Source organism: Hippoglossus stenolepis, chromosome 9 (assembly GCF_022539355.2).
Source record: "Hippoglossus stenolepis isolate QCI-W04-F060 chromosome 9, HSTE1.2, whole genome shotgun sequence".
Classification (NCBI taxonomy): domain Eukaryota; kingdom Metazoa; phylum Chordata; class Actinopteri; order Pleuronectiformes; family Pleuronectidae; genus Hippoglossus; species Hippoglossus stenolepis.
Window position 1 is genome coordinate 21,225,272 of NC_061491.1, and position 21,004 is coordinate 21,246,275.

At 40.8% G+C, this 21,004-nt stretch overlaps 4 protein-coding genes across 6 annotated transcripts; 2 read left to right on the forward strand and 2 right to left on the reverse strand.

Moving 5' to 3' along the window:
* The first annotated feature begins 1,249 nt into the window (after positions 1 to 1,249).
* On the forward strand, positions 1,250 to 3,937 carry LOC118115574 (isotocin-neurophysin IT 1). Of its 2 annotated transcripts, none has more exons than XM_035166821.1 (4): positions 1,250 to 1,311; positions 1,412 to 1,536; positions 2,462 to 2,666; positions 3,560 to 3,937. In XM_035166821.1, the coding sequence occupies exons 2-4, from the start codon at positions 1,417 to 1,419 to the stop codon at positions 3,703 to 3,705; spliced, it is 471 nt and encodes a 156-aa protein (XP_035022712.1). In that variant the 5' UTR covers positions 1,250 to 1,311; positions 1,412 to 1,416; the 3' UTR covers positions 3,706 to 3,937. The 2 variants fall into 2 exon arrangements, with proteins under 2 accessions (XP_035022712.1, XP_035022713.1); XM_035166822.1 differs by having other exon boundaries at positions 1,251 to 1,311; positions 1,415 to 1,536.
* A 1,311-nt stretch (positions 3,938 to 5,248) lies between these two features.
* LOC118115054 (fatty acid-binding protein, liver-type) lies at positions 5,249 to 6,347 on the forward strand. Its single transcript, XM_035165978.1, has 4 exons — positions 5,249 to 5,523; positions 5,703 to 5,875; positions 6,003 to 6,098; positions 6,192 to 6,347. The coding sequence occupies exons 1-4, from the start codon at positions 5,457 to 5,459 to the stop codon at positions 6,240 to 6,242; spliced, it is 387 nt and encodes a 128-aa protein (XP_035021869.1). The 5' UTR covers positions 5,249 to 5,456; the 3' UTR covers positions 6,243 to 6,347.
* A 1,441-nt stretch (positions 6,348 to 7,788) lies between these two features.
* smyd1b (SET and MYND domain containing 1b) lies at positions 7,789 to 15,699 on the reverse strand. 2 transcript variants are annotated; one of them, XM_035165976.2, is made up of 10 exons: positions 15,431 to 15,699; positions 14,094 to 14,270; positions 13,383 to 13,596; positions 12,499 to 12,629; positions 12,346 to 12,384; positions 10,635 to 10,830; positions 9,600 to 9,692; positions 9,329 to 9,492; positions 9,035 to 9,203; positions 7,789 to 8,121 (listed from the first exon to the last, which is right to left on the reverse strand). In XM_035165976.2, exons 1-10 carry the CDS (start codon positions 15,550 to 15,552, stop codon positions 7,957 to 7,959), a joined length of 1,470 nt encoding a protein of 489 aa, XP_035021867.1. In that variant the 5' UTR covers positions 15,553 to 15,699; the 3' UTR covers positions 7,789 to 7,956. The 2 variants fall into 2 exon arrangements, with proteins under 2 accessions (XP_035021867.1, XP_035021868.1); XM_035165977.2 differs by lacking the exon at positions 12,346 to 12,384 and having other exon boundaries at positions 15,431 to 15,698.
* A 1,150-nt stretch (positions 15,700 to 16,849) lies between these two features.
* On the reverse strand, positions 16,850 to 18,403 carry LOC118115405 (sepiapterin reductase-like). Its single transcript, XM_035166527.2, has 4 exons — positions 18,253 to 18,403; positions 17,933 to 18,161; positions 17,517 to 17,804; positions 16,850 to 17,104 (listed from the first exon to the last, which is right to left on the reverse strand). Exons 1-4 carry the CDS (start codon positions 18,325 to 18,327, stop codon positions 16,950 to 16,952), a joined length of 747 nt encoding a protein of 248 aa, XP_035022418.2. The 5' UTR covers positions 18,328 to 18,403; the 3' UTR covers positions 16,850 to 16,949.
* Between the last annotated feature and the right edge of the window lie 2,601 nt (positions 18,404 to 21,004).

Below are 21,004 nucleotides of genomic sequence, written 5' to 3' on the forward strand. Positions count from 1 at the left end.
CAATTTCAAAGAAAAGCCTTGCAACTAATTCTACCTCTGTAAACCTCAATGTTCAGTTCTCTGTTTGTTGTAAAGAAAACCTATAAATGCATGACGGTTGTTTTATTCCATTTCAATGGAAATTTTCCGTGCTTTGTTTGGTGTGTTATAATGATGGATTTCAAAGTGTTGCATAAAAGCTAAGTATCACTGTTGTTGTTTTCCACCTCCCGCAGAAGCATGACAGATGAAAACATTAACAGAGAATGAAAAGCAAATGCATAAATAGATGGAGTGGGTCAAAACAGACACTAGGTGGCGGGAGTGTTCCTTTGTCTGAAGTCCAGTTTACACTTCATGCCTTTAAATGGTCACTTCATGATCCATCTGCGTGTGTGACGTCTAAATACACTGATGTGAGTCCACGTCTCAGCGTCCTGCTCCTTCCTCATTGCACAGAAGTTAGCGATGAAGTTAGTCATCAGAGTGTTTTTAATTGAGATGAGGTGGCAGTAAGCAGATCAGTGCGGAGCTGCAGTAATTGAGCTCATATCATTGAAACAGTGAAACAGTCTTTTGTGAGTTGTGGCCGATCATTAGTTGTGTTAATTAGCTCATAAAACCAATTAACCTCAGACCTGGACACACGTGAGCGTCAATTCCTGTGCAGAATTAAGAAATGAATCAACGGAGAGGACGATTTGTAGACGTGTGTGCATGTTTGTGTCTTTGTGTCATGATTCAGCTTGTTGACAAACATCCGCTCCGCTTCGAATCCTGTGTCCAGCGATGTGGAGCCAAAATGGCCGCTGAGAAGGCCCAGATTCAGGGATGGACTTCTGTTCATGACCTTTTGAGCCCATTTCTTTTCTTCACTTCTGTCCCAGAAAAGACACTTAATAAAGATACACTCCTTAATGGGCCTCTAAAAGCAGAGCAAAGTTGTACTTCACTCGTTTCCACTCATGGTTATTTCATCTCGCCATCCTCTTCCCGACCTCTCTGAGTTTCAGTCATTATCTCCAACATGCACGGTCACGCAGCGAGAGCCCGTCTCTAATGATTCTCAAAGGAAAAATACGCAATCCAGGCCTCAGAGATGCCCGACCTTTTGACCCGGCCCTGCCCAGTGGTCAGCGTCATCTCCGGAGGTGACAGTAACTAAAGTGAGCCCATTAAGGGCCTCTAAGTGGCTTTTGGGTTTCTGTGACACTCTCAAAAGAAGCTTTGGAAGTATATAAGCCATATCAGTGCCACCATGCAACATAGAAGATCATCTGAGCGCAGCTGAAACTAGAACTTGAAGTCTGTCATTCGTTAACTTGAAAGCAGGTGAGTAAATTCTGTTTTCTCAACATTAGATTTTGTGATCGGTTGCTAGAATGACCTTCTTCATTTTTCTCCTGTGTGTTGTTGCTTCTCTCTCTCTCAGCAGATATGACTGGAGCCGCTGTATCCGTGTGCCTACTTTTCCTTGTGTCTCTATGTTCAGCGTGTTACATCTCAAACTGTCCCATCGGCGGGAAGAGGTCCATCATGGATGCACCACTACGCAAGGTGAGCTGCTTTTTGTCAATCAACCTCTTACTTTGATTTATGAAACAGTAAACTCATCAAGTTGGCAAAAGTTTGATGGCTTTAAAAAAAGGAATTCTCAAGTACCGTACATTTTTATTCAAAGATGCACCAAATCTAAATTCACAGATTTGCCTCCAATGGCTTCACAACTCACACCCTCTATTTTTAAAGGTCCAGTGTGTAAGATTCAGGTGAAAGGGATCTATTGGCAGACATTTTATATGAAATAATCAGTGATGTTTTCACTAGTGTGTATCATCTAAATTGTACAATTGCTGTTTTCTTTACCTTAGAATGGAGCATTTATATTGTGGGTCCTCTTTACGAAGGCCGCCATGTTTTTTTTACAGCAGCCATACACCTTTAGAGTTTTTATGACAACTGAAGGCTATCCCAGGTTCTCTTTCATGTTTGGAAGGGGAGGGGGAGGTAAACGGGTATTCAGCTGCAACATGCAATGTCACCATTAGATGTCAGTAAACTCTATACACTGATGTGATGTATTCATATGTTAAATCTGCAAAGATACAATGACTTAAGTTGTCGAATAAATATAGTGAAGTAAAAAGTTCATAGCTGCCTTCAAAATAGTTGAAATGTAACGTGTGAAGTAGTTATAAAATGGAACGAATCAAGTACAAAAACTTCAAAAGTGTTTCTATGTACAGTAATTGTTCTTCACTACGTTCAACCACATCCAAGACTTTTTTATTTGAACCATAACAAGTGCAACGAGAAAAAGTCCCCCCAGGCATTAACTTTGACACCGAAACAGAAGAGAATAGAGATCCAGAAAGCTTCATAGTCACATGAGTTTATGATAAATAGTCTCTATAGACCGTATAGTAAATTGTAGTGAAATCCTGAGTAACACCCAGAATAATCACTTGTTTTCCTCCCCCAGTGCATGTCCTGTGGCCCCGGAGACAGGGGCCGCTGCTTCGGCCCCAGTATCTGCTGCGGGGAGGGTCTGGGCTGCCTGCTGGGCTCCCCAGAGACAGCTCACTGTGTGGAGGAGAACTACCTGCTCACCCCCTGTCACGCAGGAGGGAGACCCTGTGGATCTGAGGGAGGACGCTGTGCGGCATCAGGACTTTGCTGTGATGCAGGTCAGGAAATGAAGTCACAGAAAACTGAAAAATCGTTGTAAGAATTAAAAAACAAAAGATCCTAACAAAGATTGTGAAAAGAAAAGCACATTTAATGTCGTCAATGTGTATTTTAATGCAGAACATTTCTTAAGATACTACATTTTACACCAAGTAAAATAAAGGGATCTCTGCCGTTCGACTTGAGAATATCGCCGATGCGATTTGTGCCGGTGGACTGATCGTTCATATCGCTGAACATTTGTAAGATTCTTCGTTCAAAGTTATGCATAGCTATTTGTAATCATCAATTATCATACGCACTGTTTCATGCAAATACCTGCGGGATAACCTGGCTAATAACAGACATTCTCAGAAGCTATGTGCTGCATGAGCTGGATCAATGAAAGAATTGGTGATAACAGCCTCCTGGTGATAACAGCCTCCTGGTGATAACAGCCTCCTGAACCCACTGGTAGGTCAGTTGGCCCCTATCAGCCTATATGGGACAGATCTTTGTTGATAGCGCCCATTCAAAGGCCTGATAACAGTCAAATCCGGTGCACCTTTAGCCTTGAGTGGGACCTGAGTCAGCAGAGAGAAGCAGAGAGAAGCAATAATTCAGCAAAGTATCTAGGGGCTGAACCATGGAGCTTAAAGTAAATTCAAAAAGCATGCATGTCAGATAGGATCGCAGCGACACCAGTTTGCATCAGTTTAGGATTTAGTTAGAGGCTTGAAATGCAGGTATCTCGCATGATCATTATTGTTTCAGCCACTGTGAACACTCAGATACTTTGCCCTTGTGTTCTGAAAAGGTCACAAAACCTGATAAAACGTGTTGTAAAACATATCTTTGCAACAACAAACCACTGTGATCTTAGTCATGACCCCTGCTTCTTTTTTCACCACAGAGAGTTGCACCACAGACCAATCCTGCCTCATCGAGGAGGACGGAGAGGACCAAACCGGCCAACTGGAAGGCGGCGACCCCGGTGACATCATCTTAAGGCTCCTGCATCTGGTTGGTCACGCTTCTCCTCATCAAAACCACCAGTGAGATGTGTCCGACTCCCAGTTTCTCACCTGAGACTCTCAGGCTGTAAAGATGAAACTGGACAGTGGCTGTAGTTCATGTCTTTGTATTTCTGAATGTTTGTCACCTTCTTCTGAATTCACTCCTCCTGTACTTCTGTGCCTTTGTCAATATATTTTTCTGTATGAAAATAGGGATGAATACGGTGGTCATCCAGATAGCTGCATGTTGAAATAAAGTTTTGAGAGAGTATAAAGTTGCCTCGTGTTTTTTTCGTAGTGTTTTTGAATGAATATTTTCCCCTCCATTTTTAAAGAAGTCTCTCTGCACATGACCTTTGTGTTACTAAATATCTACAACACAAAAACAATGACAAAATAATCAAATAAGCATTGTGATCTTATTGAGTAATGTAGTGTTGTCCTTCGCTATTTACTATTCCACTATTTGTACAAATGTACAAATCCCACAGACATCTTTGTCTTTCAGAAGTTCAGCTTTGCATAATCCTGGAACAGACCTCCACGGGATTCTAAAGGATCCTCTGTGCATTTTTGTGGCGGCTCCACTGACACAATATCACTGTTGCAACAGTTATCTTGAATGGTGGTAACCTTTGATCATTTTTGTTATCTTCACAGTTCTTGTTCTGCTCGAGGGGTGAATACCAAACAAATTAGGCACAAAGAGAGCAGCTCGAAGACATTAACGCTCGGGACAAACATTGATGATGGAACAGTGACACTGTGCTGCTTTTTTTTGAGGAGGCTTATCTCGAAAAGTCACATGAGTAAAGTACCTTTGTGATGAAAGGTAGACTATAGTTCAGACTGTGGAGGGGACATGAGGGTTTTACTGTCTGTTAAAGAAATGCTCCCCCCAAAATAAATCAGTGCTAAACCTTTATTTTTCTTCTTCTTACCTTTACCTGGATGTTGTGTTTTCACCCCTGTCAGTGTGTTTGTATGTTTGTGAGCAATATTTCACAAAAACACCGGAACAGACCCCTTAGAAATTTTAGTGCGGATCCAGATCAGGGGGCGGATCCACAATTATTTATTTTTTTTAAAACTTTGTTTAACTTTGCAAGATCAGGGGGATTTCCAACATTTTCCCAGACTGGATCCTGAATATCAGGTATATCGATGGGAACTGTTGGGCCTTGGCGGATGTGCTCTACTGCTATTACTACTACGTTCTAGTGTCATGTCATCTGTATCTTCATGTTTAAAAAAAGCTAGATTTCATCATTTAGCTGTTCAGCCCACAGAGGAGGAACTGAAATCAAAACATTTTAAGAGTTGGGAGAAGGAAGGAAGGAGGATGAGGAACGAGAGAAACGGAAACCTTACGCCCTGCCATCACTTGATCATTACGTATCTGTGCATGAGCCAGATCCTCAAAATATCCACACACACACACACACACACACACACACACACACACACACACACACACACACACACACACACACACACACACACACACACACACACACACACACACACACACACACACACACACACACACACACACACCTCCCCTCTGGATCTAAAGTTACCTAACTGCAGTCTGGTCACCCTGTACCTCTCTTTATCTCTCCCTCTCTGTCCTTATCGGTGTTGGCGGTGGATCCTCTGTGAGCTCTGCTGGATAAAGTGGGTTGGAGCTGATTTAATTGTAGGCATCTGTAGTTAATGATTGCAGCGCTGGAGTTGGAAAGTATAAAATAGGCTGACAACCTCGCCACACTTCACCTTTGCCGATCCGTCACCATGCCTTTCTCTGGAAAGTACCAGCTGGACTCTCAGGAGAACTTTGAGGCTTTCATGAAGGCAATTGGTAAGATTTTTCACTTCCTGAGCAAAGGTTCATCCCTGTTGACTCAGATGCTTGTGTTTTTATTTATTTTTGCTTGTATAGTGCTAAAAAATATTTTTTTAACTTTTTAATGGGAAAGTACGGAGAAATTTTCCCCAAATGATCTTAACTGGTTGCTAACTGGTTGCTTTCCGTCTTAGGTCTGCCTGACGACCTCATCCAGAAAGGCAAAGATATCAAGAGCATCTCTGAGATCGAGGAGACTGGCGACAACTTCAAGGTGACGGTCACGACTGGGTCAAAGGTCCTCGTCAACACCTTCACCATCGGAAAGGAGGCTGAGCTGGAGACGGTCACTGGGGAGAAGATCAAGGTGAGCCAGAACAAACGCTTGACTTTAGACCACATGGCTTGAGTAGAAAATGTGAAGTAGTAAATGGAGCACATCCTGAATCAGAATAGACTGAGTTGAACCCTCTTTTGTGTCACATTGCCTGAAGGCGGTGGTTCAGCGTGACGGCAGCAACAAGTTGAAGGTCAGCCTCAAGGGAATCGAGTCGGTCACAGAACTGGTGGATGCAAACACAATTGTCAATGTGAGTAGACATGATGCACTTTTTTTCTTGCGACTGACTCATCTTTGCGTTTTCACACAAACGTTTATTTTTTTCTTACTCTTCCCTCCCCAGACAATGACACTCGGCAGCATTGTGTACAAGAGGACGAGCAAACGCATGTAAAGGTCTGCACTGGGATAATAAAATCGAAAAGGCAACACTGTCTTATGGTTTTCTTTTCTAAAATGGTAAAATTTTGAAATTTTGAAATAAAGCATTCAGATTTTGGTCTCGGTCCTTCTTTACAAAAGGCTCGTTAAAATGTCTCCTTTCTTTCTAGGCACTATGACCCTCCTGACATTATCTTAGTAGGACACAGATAATGGATCAACAAGACATATCTGTGACCTGGAGCACTGGGTTTAAAATGTGAACCTTCCAAACTGGTGAAGAGTGTTTACTTACTGTTGCTTAGACGTTTGTCTCTGCAGGTTTTTCCCCCTATAGGACTAATGGACAGAGGAATGTATTAAATTCAACACGTGAGCATTCAGTTTGGCTAATGCAGGCAACTCTAGTGCTCTGAATCTGAACTTGTGTTCTTCTCAGTCGTGGCACAAGTCGTACTGCACTTTGTGCTGTGGTGTTCCAACTTGGCAGATTTCTCAGAAGTCAGACTCAGGACTAAAGGACTATTGATTAGAATAGCAGTGTTCTTGCAGCTTAGAGTCTGATTAAGCAACAGCACAACTGACCCAATCTGCACTCAAACGTCCAGATTAAACTATGGATTTCTCTAGGTTTTAAAAAAAAATGACTGGAATATTTTGAAATCGCACAACTTTATGAGATGGAACAAATAAGTGGAAGTAATTTTTAATGTTGCCATTTAATAGAGGAAATAAACATTTGGCACAGGCCCCTGACTAAAGGTCCCCTTTCTGAGAGCGGAACTGATAAGCAACATGTTTCAAGGTGTGCATCAACAGAGTGGACTAACTGAATATCAGCACTTAGGTCATTAACACCTTTACTATCAACATTTGAAGATAGCCAGGTTATCTTGTTCAGATTGGGAAAGTTTAATAAGTGATGGATGTTGCAGGGAAGCACAAAATTGAAGAAAAAAAACACTAAACTGTTTTGATCCAATGCTTTTTCAATATTGTCAGAATATTATGAAACAGTATTTGAATTCGAAAATCTAAAATTGCCAAAAAAACTAAGTTGGAAAGAAATTGATGCACAGATTAAGAGCTGATTTACTGTGTTTGCAGGGATTTAATCAAATTAAGTGTCATAATCACTCTACTGTTTTAACCACATTCAGCTATTTTTATGCTGATTAAATATACGTGTGGGGGCATTGCAGCACAACCTGTAGAAGGTGCTGTGACCTGCTTTAGCTTGAGTCTTAGACTGTGTCCATTTTGTAGTGATGTAAGGAATGTGAGGTGAAAATGTTCATACCCGATATAGTGGACTCAGTTTCCCACAATGCATCATGAAAAGTAGAATACAACTGCTGATCACTGAGTAACATATCTGATCTGTCCAGCACTGATGCACCAGCAAGGTTAGCACAGTAGTCCAGGGTTCGGGTTTCAAATTCTCTTCCCATTTCCAACCTTCCATCTTAATGCCATTATTTGTCATTTTGATACAAAATGTCCTTTAATCACATTCTGAATACCCAAACAATACAGCACAAACACACTCGGAGATATGATATGTAACAATTTTTAATATAAATCTGTGAAGACAAAGATCATTTAAAAAGCTCGTGGCATCTTTTCAATGTAAAGTGTAACTGCAAAAGTGATACAGGAAATCATCTCTCACACCAACATTCAAAGCTGTTTACAGATAATATGACTTCCTGACTGCAACCCAATGGTTACTTCCTCCGATGGAAGAGATTCTTGATTCCCTCCTCCATAGACTTGGGTTCATTCATCATGGTCATTGGTTTGTTCTTCAGTGCTGCTTCTCTCATACTGTGGTAAACATATTCGTTCTGCTTGAACATCCTCAGCTCCATCTCTGTCTGCATTCGCATCGCCTGTGTAGATATCAGGAATGACACATAAATGCCCACCCATTAGTTAAAGGTTCAGTGTGTAAGATTTAGGTGAAAGGGATCTATTGGCCGAAATTTTACATAAAATAATCCGAGTGATGTCTTTTTACTAGTGTGTTTCATCTAAATTGTAAAAAATTTCGTTTTCTTTGCCCTAGAATGAGCCATTTGTATTTAAATACTTTATATTTACACGTGTAGTGGGTCCACTCTGGGGAGGCCGCCATGTTTTTTACAGTAGCCCAGACTGGACAAACTAAACACCTTTTAAATTTTTATGACAACTGAAGGCTACCACAAGTTCTCGCTCATGTTTGGAAGGGGAGGGTGAGGTGAGGGGTATTCAGCTGCAACATGCAACTGCACCACTAGATGTCCCTAAATTCTACACACTTTACCTTTAAATCTAATGTACAATATGTAGAAAAGAATTGCAAGTTTGTGAACTGGTCAAATAAAACCGGTGTATTTAAGAGATACCACAACTGTTTAATCTTTATCAAATGCCTTAAACCATGGGATTAACAGAAGAAAAAGTGAGGTTGTTTTCCAAACCAAAATTCAATATTCACTTTACTGCTAGCTCTGATTTGGGTCTATCACTGCCTGAGGGAATTAGCTGCTTAATTTTCCACTATTCTTAGCAGTCAGGCACAAGCTGTGTCTGTATCTTCGATTTGGTTCAGAGCAGGTAGCGTTTGGATGGTTTTTAATGCTCATCACAATGAACAAAGCACATCCTTTGATACGTCGTACAAAAATATTGATTATATGCTACTTTTGTAAATAAGTAATATCAAAGTCGTTGAACTGCATCACAGATAATTTAACAACCTGGCTGTTCTCGTTTTTCCTGCAGTTGTGTATGCAGATTTTGAGATGAAATGGTGTTTACCTCCAGATCCTTGGTGATGGGATGTGTAGCGCCGTGGGTGACCATGAGAATGGCATAGGCCTTACAGACCATACTATGTCCAACCTCTATCTGGCCAGCCTGCCAGTGGTTCACTCCGGCTCTCATGGCAGCCATACCGAGAGCAGCATTGTTTGGGTTGTAGATCTTCCTGTGAAACGGAAGAGGCTCGAATTATTTGTCCATCCATCCAGTTTGAAGACTCAGCATGATCATCATTATTACAGGATAGCATATGATATAAAATGCTCACAAGAGACTGCTCTCTGTACTCACATGTATCCTTCCACCATTTTACGGGTGTAATCTGCTGCTTCCTCAAAGTACTGCAGGTAAGCTTGCACCTCACTTAGCGTGCTCCACATCCTCAACAAGTAGATGTGAGTGTCGGCCAGAACTGGTTCCGTTTTCTCGATGCAATCTCTGCAGATTTTAACCACCTGAAGCAAGAAAAGGAAAGAAAAATCGTGTGTAGGTAGAATAGAGCTTTATAAGATATACATGGAAAAAGCCCGTCTGGAAGTCAGTAGTTGATTTGTTACGTTACCTCGTGGTAGTCACCGTTTAATCGAGCATTGTCCATCTTCTCCAGCAGTGAAAAGCAGTAGTCTGTTGCCTCTTTCACCTGCTCCTCTGGAGGCTAAAAGGTAGAGACAGAGATTGGTCACATTTTAATAGATTTAAGCAGCATTGCCCCAGTGAGTGAGTGAGTATCAACACAATGAAAATAAAATACAAGATGAAACATCAAATATTTTTTGGGGGGACAAAACTGGTTTTCATTCTTAAAGTCCATAGAGGCAAAGGCCTGACTATTTTACTTTGTTTTTAACTGGGTTGTTTGACCCAGTAAAGCGTCCTTCTTCACCCCTGTTAAGAACTTGAATGCTTCTTTTACTAATAACACACACGATTTACTCCTTTACATGAGTAAAAGACAAGTCTTGGTTATTATTGTTATTAATTGACAGCCAGTTCCTGCACATCAGTGGTTTTTGATTAATATACCTTTCAAATCAACTTAAAAAATTACTGTAATTTGTCACTGCTAAATTAGTTTTTCGCGAATCATAATCATAATTTCTGATGATAGTCCCCGGAACATGGTTTTTACAACTCGTTACCTGATAATGCAAAGCCATATCCACCAATGTCACAGAGTTTTTGCACTTTTTATGTTGGTCATACATTAATTTATACACAAAGTAATAAATTATAAATTATAAGCAGTTTGGTATTGGAAATTGGGTGAAATTAAACATTATAAATACAGTTACTGCCCCAAATTAATTTAAGGTATTGAGTAAGTAAAGTTTATCTGTCATATTTTATACATCACTGTGTTTCAAATGTGTGTGTGAATGCATGCACACACAAACAGTTGTGATCTGAATCCATTGGGACTTATCTTTGCTTTAAATAGTCACTGTGGCTCTGTGTCTCATGTTACTTATCTGTGCTTATCAACCATGTCAGGGCTAAATGTCGTGAGGAGGTTTGGCCCTTTTTTGCCCTGTGCAGAATGCAATCATTCTCTCAGTTCAACATTTAAATCAACAGAATCATGCAGAAAGACTCAAACCTTGACTCCGTCCACTTCCCTTCCCCCCAACTTCAAATCATCCTTGATGTGATCCTTGCAGTGCTCACAAGTGCAGTCAAAGAAATATTGGGTTTTCAGCAGCCTTCGTCTCTCCTCTGACAAATTCAAGTAGTCCACGTATGAGACCATCAGCTCCTCGCCCTCTGCGATCTTACCTAAAGAACGCAGCTCAATCCTGAGGAAGAAATACACAGTTACGTCCACAAATACACACTGAAACACTTATATAAACCCTTAAAATCCCCTGTCCCACCCGGAGGCTGCTTTGGCCTCAGTGTGACTCATCAGTTATTTCATAGGATCTTTATCTGGTTAATTTTTTCTGTATTTTATTTAAGGTTTTTGATTGATGATGTGCCTTTTAGTTCAGTCAATCCAGTGTTGGATTGAAGGAAGGCATATTAGTGAATATCAGAGATGTTATTTCGAATTTATGCCAAAGTTTAGTTAGTTAATTATGTAAATATAGGACTTTTCTAAATTAAATTTAAATACTCACATCTTCTCTATGATGCAGCAGAAAAATCTCTACCTCTGGAACAGTTATTTATTGTTAATTAACAATTTGCAAATATGCCAAACTAAACCCAGTATTAACAAATGCGTGACAGACCTACAGTATTAAGTAATTGTTGAAGCTAAAAAAATAATTAAAAGGCTTAAATATGAAATTAATATGAATATTTAGATAGGTAAATGCATGGAAATATTATTTTATCATGGTGTTTGATGGTAATAGAGGTGAACTACTACTACTAATTAAAACTATCAATAAACTCTTACACAGTAAGACATCGGTGTTGGCATTTCAGAGGAACACACAGTGCAGTCACATATGGAAACACACACAGTGACAAAGCAGAAGAGTATGAGTAAAGATTAATATATGGGGTTGAAAAGTGAGTTATCTGTGGAGAATAACGTGAAGGAAAAACCCACACCAGCCTTTTGTTATGCTTAATGAGTGAAAAGTGAAAAGTCAGAGCATTCAAGTAGCATGATCACACATCGTTCATTGCCCCTGCTCATACCTGGCATTAACAACATATAGTACACGTGTGGACGAATCCAAGATGAATTGATCACTCAGATCACATTAGGAGGTGGTCTGGTCCACATACTTAAATCTGTGTGAACGTGAACGGGTCCTGAGCCATTATTAAAATGACCAACTACTCAGCTGACATACTCTTGCCTGCGACAGTTTCATACTATAATATAGTTTCATAGTTTGCATTTATTATACATTTATTTATTTATTCATGGCGGCCCGCCGCAATAAAAACTGACAGATTTTCTATTCTTTCAATCAAGTGCGTCAAATCTTATTTCATAGTAGAGCTTTGTACAGCACATTGCTTGACACACACACACACACACACGTGCCTGACAAAAGCCTTATCCGTCCGACTGGTTTACGACAACAACAACAATGCTTTTGGTCTTTGCAGAAACCAGTGATTTATGTGTCTAATTTCAGTCTGGAGTGGATAGGGCAGGAATTTTTACCAGGAATGAACAGAGCCACTGATGTGAAACTGAGTCACATCAGACCTACAGTACAAACTACAGCACTACTGACAAAGACTGTGGAGGGAGTAGGCGTTATATGTAATGATATATTAATTCAGTATTTAATGTTATAGTCTTAATGGTGCTCTGATAAATAACACTTAAAGAGGTAACGCACCTCCGTTGAGAATGAAAGATAGTATTCACAGCCGATTGACTGAAAGACAAACAGGAAGTAGTTTTACACCAAACCCAACCTGACAAACACACATTCACAAACATTTAAGTGGAGTTCAGCTTCTGTGTTTTTGTTTTTTTTTGTCTTACTTACTTGCCGTGATTGAGGATTACAGTGCAGTTGGGCCAGCAGTTGTGATTCACAAGGCACAAATTTGGGAAAAGCCCGACTCCCACTGCCTGAAGACCCCTCTGGTCACTGACTGTAAAGCCATTGCAGTTGATCTGGGGGAAAGAGGGGAATAATTGTGCATGAACACATCAAATATGGGAGAAAAATGTACATATATTACATATATTAGATATTACATATATTTAGAACAGAGTCCAGATTTCAAAAGGCTCTTATCAACATTTTGCTTTGCTTTGTCATAAGATTTAAACATTGTGACCCAGTGCACCTCCTGGTTTAAGCCTGATTTTGAACACAATTTCCAGTAGATTATAAAGGTCACTGCCTCTGGTGGGTTCATTCAAAGTTAATTTAGGTGAATAATGTCCTTGTCGCAGTATTTGGCTTCGGTAACTGTCATTCATATGATGTGCACGTCATGGTGTTAAGAATCTGGACATGTTGTGAAGCACAAGATGTTTCAGGTGAATTTACAATATGGGTTTGACAAAGTTTGACGTTCACAATTAACCTGGTACACTGTGTGCCGACTGGGAGTCAAGTATTCAACTTGTGCTGTAAACTCAGGTACAAAGAGCACGTCTGAATGACCTCAGCTATTTTTTGCTGTGTCAGCTGCTAAAAACTGAAGTTCTGGTGATAAAGATAAAGAAAAAAAAAATTATATTACGTATTGACAAAGACACCTGAACACATTAGTTTCAGTCTCAGGGAAGCTTGACTGTCAGATTTGGAGCGGTGGGGCAGATTCCACCCATAATTGTTTTTGCTTCTTCAGTGAAAGAAGCATCCCCTGAGTTGGGACAAAACTTTTACATATTTGCAGTGTCCATATTTAGACGCACCACTCCAAAGATATGGGAGATGTCGTCGATTGTGTGCTGTTTGCTGTTCCGGGGCCAGTAGTCGAGGAAGTTGTGGATGTCCACTTTGAACTCCTGCATCTCCTCCTCTTGCATGTCGCATATGTGATCCTCCAGCTCGTCCAGTGTCGTCAGCTGCATGTCAGATACGATGCTCCCTTCCTTGTCCATTCGCCACAAGATGCGGGCAACCAAACTGGCCACAAAATGAAAAAGAAGACATGTGACTGCGGGGGGCTACAAGGGAATCGGACACACATTATCTTGAGACAAATTTTAAAGTCTGCCGTAACTGAGGCTGTTATATAACACAGTTATGCAAATTGAAGCAAGTATATGACAGTGACACAAAAACAAACCTGGTGCAACTCAGAGATAAACAATAACCAGTGGTTAAACGGTTCTATTCTTCACTTTGTTAATTGTGGTTCTTTGCATTCCCTTGTGTTGTCTTGATCAAATCAAAATATACTAAACAACCCTCTTCCTTCCAAATTTAAAACGGTGGATAAGCAATAGTCAACTGCAGAGAATATGCAAAGAAACCGCCACACACTGAGGAAAACTAGCCAAAGTTTCTCTCTTTGTGTTGGAGTCTTTACCTGTGTTTTGTCAGCAAAGAATTAATAAAAAAATCTCAAATAAATAATAATATCTTTCATTCAGTTCCTATCTCCCTTTCCCTCCACTTACCGGATGTTCTCATTTGGTGCTTTGTGAAAGGATTTGATGGCACCGCACTCTTGCTTGTGCTCGGCCCAGCCGGCTCGCTGGCAGGTACGGTCACAATAATGTGCAAACTTGCACTGGCCGCATTTCTGCAGCTTCTCTTGCCTGCGGAAACAGCTGTGGCAAATACGCTCGGCAAGACTGCGGAAGAACAAAGGTAACATTCAGATACAGATCATAACAAAATCAAAAGGAAATTGAGCTCGAGATTATTTCATAACACAAGTTAAAACCATAAAAATGGTTATTGCGAGCATCGTGGGTAGACGCAGTAAATATCTATCTTTATCTCATATCTCAAAAATATTGTCCTCGTTTCAAACACTGGTGTTATTGATGATATTAATGGAACATGAAAAACAATATTGGATGAGGGATACACCGGCTTAAATATTATCCACAATCGCATTATCTTTCGTCCATATCTGATGGTTATCTTGTCCATTTCAAATTGCATCCCAGTGATGCTCGAGATGATGCCGCTCATTTTCGCCTGAGAAGTGAGTCAAAACAGCTTTTTGTTTCTGATTGTTCCAGATGAGATGAATGTCGTTAAGTGTTTTTCTTCTTTTTTCAGGTTGCTCACATTATTTTTAGTTAGTTATGTAAGGATGTTGTAAAATTACATCACAGGAGGAATACGGCGGCCAGGGTTAGTAAAATCAGATTCCATTGCCTTTAGAAACAGGAACATGTCAGAGGACAGCTGAGGCCCAACAGTCCCCAACAAGAAAGTGGAAAAAAAAGATCAGGGATCCGCCCTCTCATCCAGATCCCCACCAAAGTTGGGTCGTGGTGGGGCACTGCTCATTGGTTGAGTAGTTTTTGTGTAACCCTGCTATCTAACAAACACTCGCTACTGTTTGCTGTCCTGGCTCCTAAATGGTGGAACGAGCTCCCCATTGACATCAGGACAGCAGAAAGTCTACACATATTCCTCGGCAGACTAAAGACACATCTCTTCTAACTATACCTAGCATTAAAAAACAAAACAAAAAAACACTATATATATATTTAGTCGCACTTATATGGCACTTACATATAGCACCTTGTAGTTTGGCTTTCTTGAGGCAAATTGTACTTACTTGATTCTTCTTGTTCTGGGTTTGTACCCTCATGGTTGAATGCACTTATAGTAAGTCGCTTTGGATAAAAGCGTCAGCTAAATGAAATGTAATGTAACAAACAAACCCAAAAACATTAACACAACCTTCTTCACAGGGGGAAATATAATCTACATATAAACTGACCAAATCTTAACACATTCCCAACCACATCCACAGTTTGCGTCTTCACCGTACCTGTCGAACACAACAGCCGAAAGACTGGGCTCTGAAAAAATCACATCTCCAGCCCAAAACTCCTTGGTCGCCTTCAGACCCCTCCCTTTTCCAGGTGAGTTGAATATTGCCACGTTCTCCATGGTCGCTGCACTGGTTCCTGAGATGCTGGCCAATGAAGGTGAGCTGAGAAGAGAGGAGCGTGGCAGTGGTAGTAAGAGGCTAAATACTGCGATAGGGTAGTTGAGGAACTCGTGGACCAATCTGTGCCCTCTGTGTTCTTCAATGACAACTGCACATTCCTCAGCCAAGGTACTAAAATAGCCCTCCACCTCTTGAACTGTACCAAGAGAGACAGAAAAAGGGTTGGGGGTGTCACATTAGTTCGCTGTCGTTGGCAAACAGATGTGTCAATAAAACCAACAACCTCGCTAAAAAGTAACACGATTGAACTCATTGTCGTTCTCTGTGCTCCTGTCTTTTATTTGAGTTGTGCTCACACTTTCTGTTTTTTATCCTGTTTAGGGACCCCAGCTGTGACTTGGTAGGTGCCTGATCCCTGATGGTTATTTCTGTCCCTCAGTTGTTGCTGTCCGTCAGTAGTGTGTGGTGACGTTGGACAGCTGCGAGACAGAAGCTGGGCTGATCCATCTTGCTGCCTCTACTGTGTTCTAGTGCTTTCTTTCCCTCCCCAATTTAGGGTTAGTTAGGATAGGGTAAGCGTCAGGGTTAGGCATTTAGTTGTGATGGTTAAGGTTAGGGTAAGGGGCTAGGTAATGCATTATGCCAAATATAGAGAGACAAGTGTGTGTGTGTGTGTGTGTGTGTGTGTGTGTGTGTGTGTGTGTGTGTGTGTGTGTGTGTCAAGGTTTCGGTTGTACTCGCCACGCATTGTATCGCTTTTATATTATTTAATGACTGAAAAGTACAAACAGTACATGTACATATTCATGCAACTTTTCAAAGTACAAGCAGAAAAAGGATTCTCCAAATACAAAGGTCATTTCTAGATTGTGTATTAAAAAACACAGTGTTTTCACTACACAGCTGGGTTTAAGATATTTGTTAATTATTAATAATTATAATTTTATACTTATCACAATTCATTTACATCAACAACAATAACAACACAAAACTGTTCACAAAAAACACGAAAACATGAGTGACATTATATATGTACAAGAAAACAATGTGTGTTTCAAACCAATCACTTTTTGATTTGTACTGGGTGGAATAAAGTTTATGAAAAACCCTGTTTATTCTTATGTTTGCTGGACCCTCGTGGACTAAAGGAACATAAATAATCATGGACAGACAATCAGACTTCAACGGCAGCGAATCTCCACTGTTTCACCATCGTGCTGGTTTATGTGCTCTGCTGCTTTGCACAAGCTTTAAACAGGTCTCCAGTGACAAAGAGCGGCTGAGTTGAGGGCCTGGCTCTAATACTCACAGTTCGCCATGGATACACACACACACATGTAAAATCTAGTTATATACATTTGTTAATAATGATTCTTCATTCTCAATTATACGAACATCACACTTCAAAGAAGTCGAGGTGTTTCCCTGAGGGAAAGTCATTGTCATGAAGCAACTTAACCAGTTTGACTGCAGACTCCTGGCAGGGTAACAGACAATGGCGGGTGCCTGTTAACCTCAGAATATCCTCCTGCATCTCTGTGTCCATCGGACCTGTAGGAAACCAGCAAAGATGGAAGGATTAAGATTTTCTCCTCTATACGTCACAGTTGATTAATTGTGGAGATGGTATCATAACTCTTATTTTGTCTCCTAGAACATGGCTACCGTTATTTATATTCCCAAGGTAAATAAATGCTTTCTGAGACTAAATTCCCTGGTTAGATTAAACATAGCTAAGATTTGGCACATGTCGTTCCAGGTCCACACACTGGCAGCCGGTGCCTCTTTCCGCTGGTGCATCTTGGACGAGCAGTAAAAGTGCTCAGAAACATTTAAAGTTTGAACATCTACAGTGCCTTGATTGGAAAATGTTTTGTCAACTGGCGCTCCTAAGGTCAAACATGAATTATGTGTATAACAGAGTATGGCTTCACTAAAGCAGTCAGTGGTAGTTCTATGTTACCTGGTGAATAGCTGAGGACCTTGATATTTGGTTCCTCCTCAGCCAGAACGCTGAACATCATCTTCCTGGCGGCCTTGGCGGTGCAGTACAGAACCCAGGACGGTAAGGCCTTCAGTGCAAATATAGACGAGACGTTCACCACGTTCCATCGCAGGCCGGCTCGGCATGGAAATACCTGCAGGATTCCTGCAGTCAACGCCAGAGCTGAGCTGACGTTAAAGGACAGATAGGAATTCACCATTTCAAGATCTGTGAAGTTCTCAAATCCGGAAATCTCACCCAAAGAGCCTGAGAGAGAGAGAGAGAGAGCAGAGAGCGGATAGATAGGGATGGTGGGTACATTTTGACTTCTTCAGTGTACAAAAGAAGCATTAACCAGGATCTCCACGAAACAAAGCCCCCCATTCAAGACTTACCAGCATTGTTGATAAGGAGCACATGATCAATTTCATTTACAGCCTCCTGCCTCGCTATCCTCACTGTTTCATTCACCCCTTCTCTGGTGCTCAGGTCGACGGCGATGCAGTGAACAATCAGATGCTGTCTCTCACTGAAGCTGTGCAACTCTTCCTTCAGGTCCTGCAGCAAAGTCCCAGAGCGAGCCACCAGCAGGAGGACGGAGCCAGGCTCCAGAGAGTGGGACACCTGCAAGAACACAACACATGTGTTTTTCTTCCTTTCTGCTTTTCTTTCTTTCCTTCCTCCCTTTCTTCCTTCTACCCAGCAAACCACTTACTTCATGAGCCAGCGCCCGTCCAAACCCTTTAGACGCTCCTGTGATGATACAGATCCCTCTCCCGAAAGTCGCCATTTTGCTAAATTCTTTCGAAGGTTTAAAAAAAACTGATGGTCGCTTAAAAAAAAGGGAATTTGAAGCGAAAGTGAAGTGCGAGAACAAGAGCGTCCTGCTTTTATCAGCTTGTGAAGAGGACATGGCCACTGAGCTGTTTATATAATCAGACGTGCCGGCAGAACTAATGTGTTTCATGTGTTATATTTCAAAGTGAAAAGAGAATTGTGACCACAGAGAGTTGAAATGGAATAACTACAGATTTAAAGGCTTTAAAAATACTTTTTAGAACTGATATAACTTTATTTATGAAATAGCTTTATGACTAGTATTATATAAATATGAATAAAAATAAGCACTGCATAAATTGACACAATATTCACAATATTTAAGATTCTGTGCAAGGTCATTTCAATTTAACTCCTCTGTATCTGTTGTCTCCCAGATTATATTCATGTGGATTTCAACTGCTCATCAGAGGCTCATTTGGGAATTTCACTTGCATCCAGTGCCGTAGACTCAAGGTTTCTCGCGGGGCTGTGGTGGAAATCTGAAAATAAAGATCGCACAACAGACCCGTGCCAGAGATTGACAAAGTCTCTTTCTCTGTTAGAAGTTGTTTGTGCTCTTGGTGTTATCTGGTGGGAAGGAGATGAAAACCAGATGTCCTAAGCATCGATAAGGTCTGTCACTACAACAATGATTTAATGATTGTTCTGCATTTAGAAGGAGTTAATCAACTTGGTGGCAGCTTCTTGCAGTTTCTCACTCTTAAGTTAGCAGAATGAGAACAAGACACCATCAATTCCATTACAGGGCAGTTTATGAAACTCTAATGGAAATTATACTGATACAGAATTTACTCAAGAACAAAAGACAACTCAGAATAAAGCTGCCTTGTAGTGAGGAGCAGTTCTCTTGACCACCTGTTAAGAGTGGGAACGAGGCCAAACGTGGGTAAACTAATAAATCCAGGGATTTCATTGTGAATTCCTGGAAAAATAAGTTCTATTCACTGATGATTAAGATTTAGATTTATGGCCGTAACAGACAGACGGAGAGAGAATGCACGCTGAAGTAGGATACCTGCATCCAATTTACCGAGAAGAAGTCCCAATCCGTTCTCCGGAGACAGGAAATGACCTCTGACTGTCGTGGACTTTCCTCCACATTCACATGATCTCAGCCCCATCGAACATTTCTTACGACACTGTGTGTAAAAATCACAAGGAGCACAAGGAGCACAAAGATCTCCTTGGAATGTTGTTAACTCATGCTGCATGGACAACGTGTGCATGCTGTTGCGGAGAGGGTGGGAGGGTACCAATAATTGAGATGTCCTTAACTGCTCCGCTCTATATTATCTATTATTTCGTGCTATTCTGATCATTCATGCACAATTAAACTTTTAATTCAAGTTGTTTAGCCTGATTTTATAAACTGAATATTACACTGAAGAACAAAATAGAACAAAAACATTTTGACACTTTTAGAGCTCTTTGCATACGAGCAGTATTAGTTTCTTCCAGGACAGCATGACTCTCGATAATCGTTCGAGTTAACTACTTTTCACCTTCAGGCTGAGAGAACATGACTCATGACTCATGAATTGCATGCTGAGTTCCGAGTTCAAATACAGTGACATTATCAGTGGCTTAACGCAGCTACACTTTACACAGGCATTAGCCGACAAGCATTGCCACACGTAAATTCTTTAAATATTATTCTAAGATCATAAATAAATAAATAAATAAATAAAGACAACAGCGATATCCTGGGAGTCTGGTGCCTTAGGTGATACTGTTCTCCACAGTATCACCTAAGGCACCAAAAATCAAATGACCCAGGATTTTTGTCATGGACTCCACCACGTGCACTACAGGGTCTTGTGGCAGATGTATTTGTGAGTGTTGGCCTATTGGTTTTTAAATAAGAGTTTAGGGAACCAAACTTAGAAGCCTCAGCGGAATTTTGCAATATACGTATGACATAAAAACTTAAAATGTTCATATGGGTGTCTCTCTATCATTTCAAGACTTCAAAAACATGAACTCATGTGTTTGTAGTAGAGAATTTCAAATTTGACCCACTTTCGACTCACACACGAATCCCTTGTGTGCTCTTATTCACGCGTGAACAATGCTGCTTTGATTCTGCCTTCGAAGTATCAACTAAAAGCATCTTTTTAATACACTGTCTCATTCTTGGTTGACAAAATGGTTGTAAAATGCCAAAAGTTACAAAGGTCATTCATGCCTGAATCTGTGTCTTCTCTTGTGTTACCATTAAAAGAGAGGGGAACTGACAGTGCTAGAAGTGCATCATAGGGAAGCAACCATATGCAGTACATGGAGGAAACGTAGAGGCATTACAGCGCCTCCTAGTTGCCAAAGGGAGTCAGAGGATTTTGGAGAAAGAACAGTCTTTCCCCTCCGCAGGTTGTCGGCAGTGGGACACTACTGCTCTCTCATGGACAAACCTTACAGCTGCAGTGTAGTGAGTGTTTTCCTTGTCACCTGTTTCTGGGTTATTTAATTTATCTCCCTTAAAGAGGGAGGGTGTTGGTTGGTTTACTTAGCGTTGTTTACTAGTTGTGTTCTTGTTTTTAATCAACAAGTCACTTTCTCTTTTTCAGGATGTAGATTTTCAGTTTTCAATGGAAAAGTTCCACTTCTTCAGACTCTTTCACTTCACCCCT

What these genes read in the sequence shown, in the direction of transcription:
- smyd1b (XM_035165976.2), bottom strand. Translation starts at nt 15,552, where the DNA reads ATGGAGAACGTGGCAATATTCAACTCACCTGGAAAAGGGAGGGGTCTG. An exon ending in TCTCCCATATCTTTGGAGTG is followed by an intron (nt 12,630 to 13,382) that starts GTGCGTCTAAAT and finishes TCTTTCCCCCAG; the next exon opens with ATCAACTGCAATGGCTTTAC. An exon ending in CCATCACCAAGGATCTGGAG is followed by an intron (nt 8,122 to 9,034) that starts GTAAACACCATT and finishes ATATCTACACAG; the next exon opens with GCGATGCGAATGCAGACAGA.
- LOC118115054 (XM_035165978.1), top strand. Translation starts at nt 5,457, where the DNA reads ATGCCTTTCTCTGGAAAGTACCAGCTGGACTCTCAGGAGAACTTTGAG. An exon ending in TCACTGGGGAGAAGATCAAG is followed by an intron (nt 5,876 to 6,002) that starts GTGAGCCAGAAC and finishes CATTGCCTGAAG; the next exon opens with GCGGTGGTTCAGCGTGACGG. An exon ending in ATGCAAACACAATTGTCAAT is followed by an intron (nt 6,099 to 6,191) that starts GTGAGTAGACAT and finishes TTCCCTCCCCAG; the next exon opens with ACAATGACACTCGGCAGCAT.
- LOC118115405 (XM_035166527.2), bottom strand. Translation starts at nt 18,327, where the DNA reads ATGGCGACTTTCGGGAGAGGGATCTGTATCATCACAGGAGCGTCTAAA. An exon ending in GACGGGCGCTGGCTCATGAA is followed by an intron (nt 18,162 to 18,252) that starts GTAAGTGGTTTG and finishes GTGTTCTTGCAG; the next exon opens with GTGTCCCACTCTCTGGAGCC. An exon ending in GGTCCTCAGCTATTCACCAG is followed by an intron (nt 17,105 to 17,516) that starts GTAACATAGAAC and finishes GGTTTCCTACAG; the next exon opens with GTCCGATGGACACAGAGATG.
- LOC118115574 (XM_035166821.1), top strand. Translation starts at nt 1,417, where the DNA reads ATGACTGGAGCCGCTGTATCCGTGTGCCTACTTTTCCTTGTGTCTCTA. An exon ending in TGGATGCACCACTACGCAAG is followed by an intron (nt 1,537 to 2,461) that starts GTGAGCTGCTTT and finishes TTCCTCCCCCAG; the next exon opens with TGCATGTCCTGTGGCCCCGG. An exon ending in AGGACTTTGCTGTGATGCAG is followed by an intron (nt 2,667 to 3,559) that starts GTCAGGAAATGA and finishes TTTTCACCACAG; the next exon opens with AGAGTTGCACCACAGACCAA.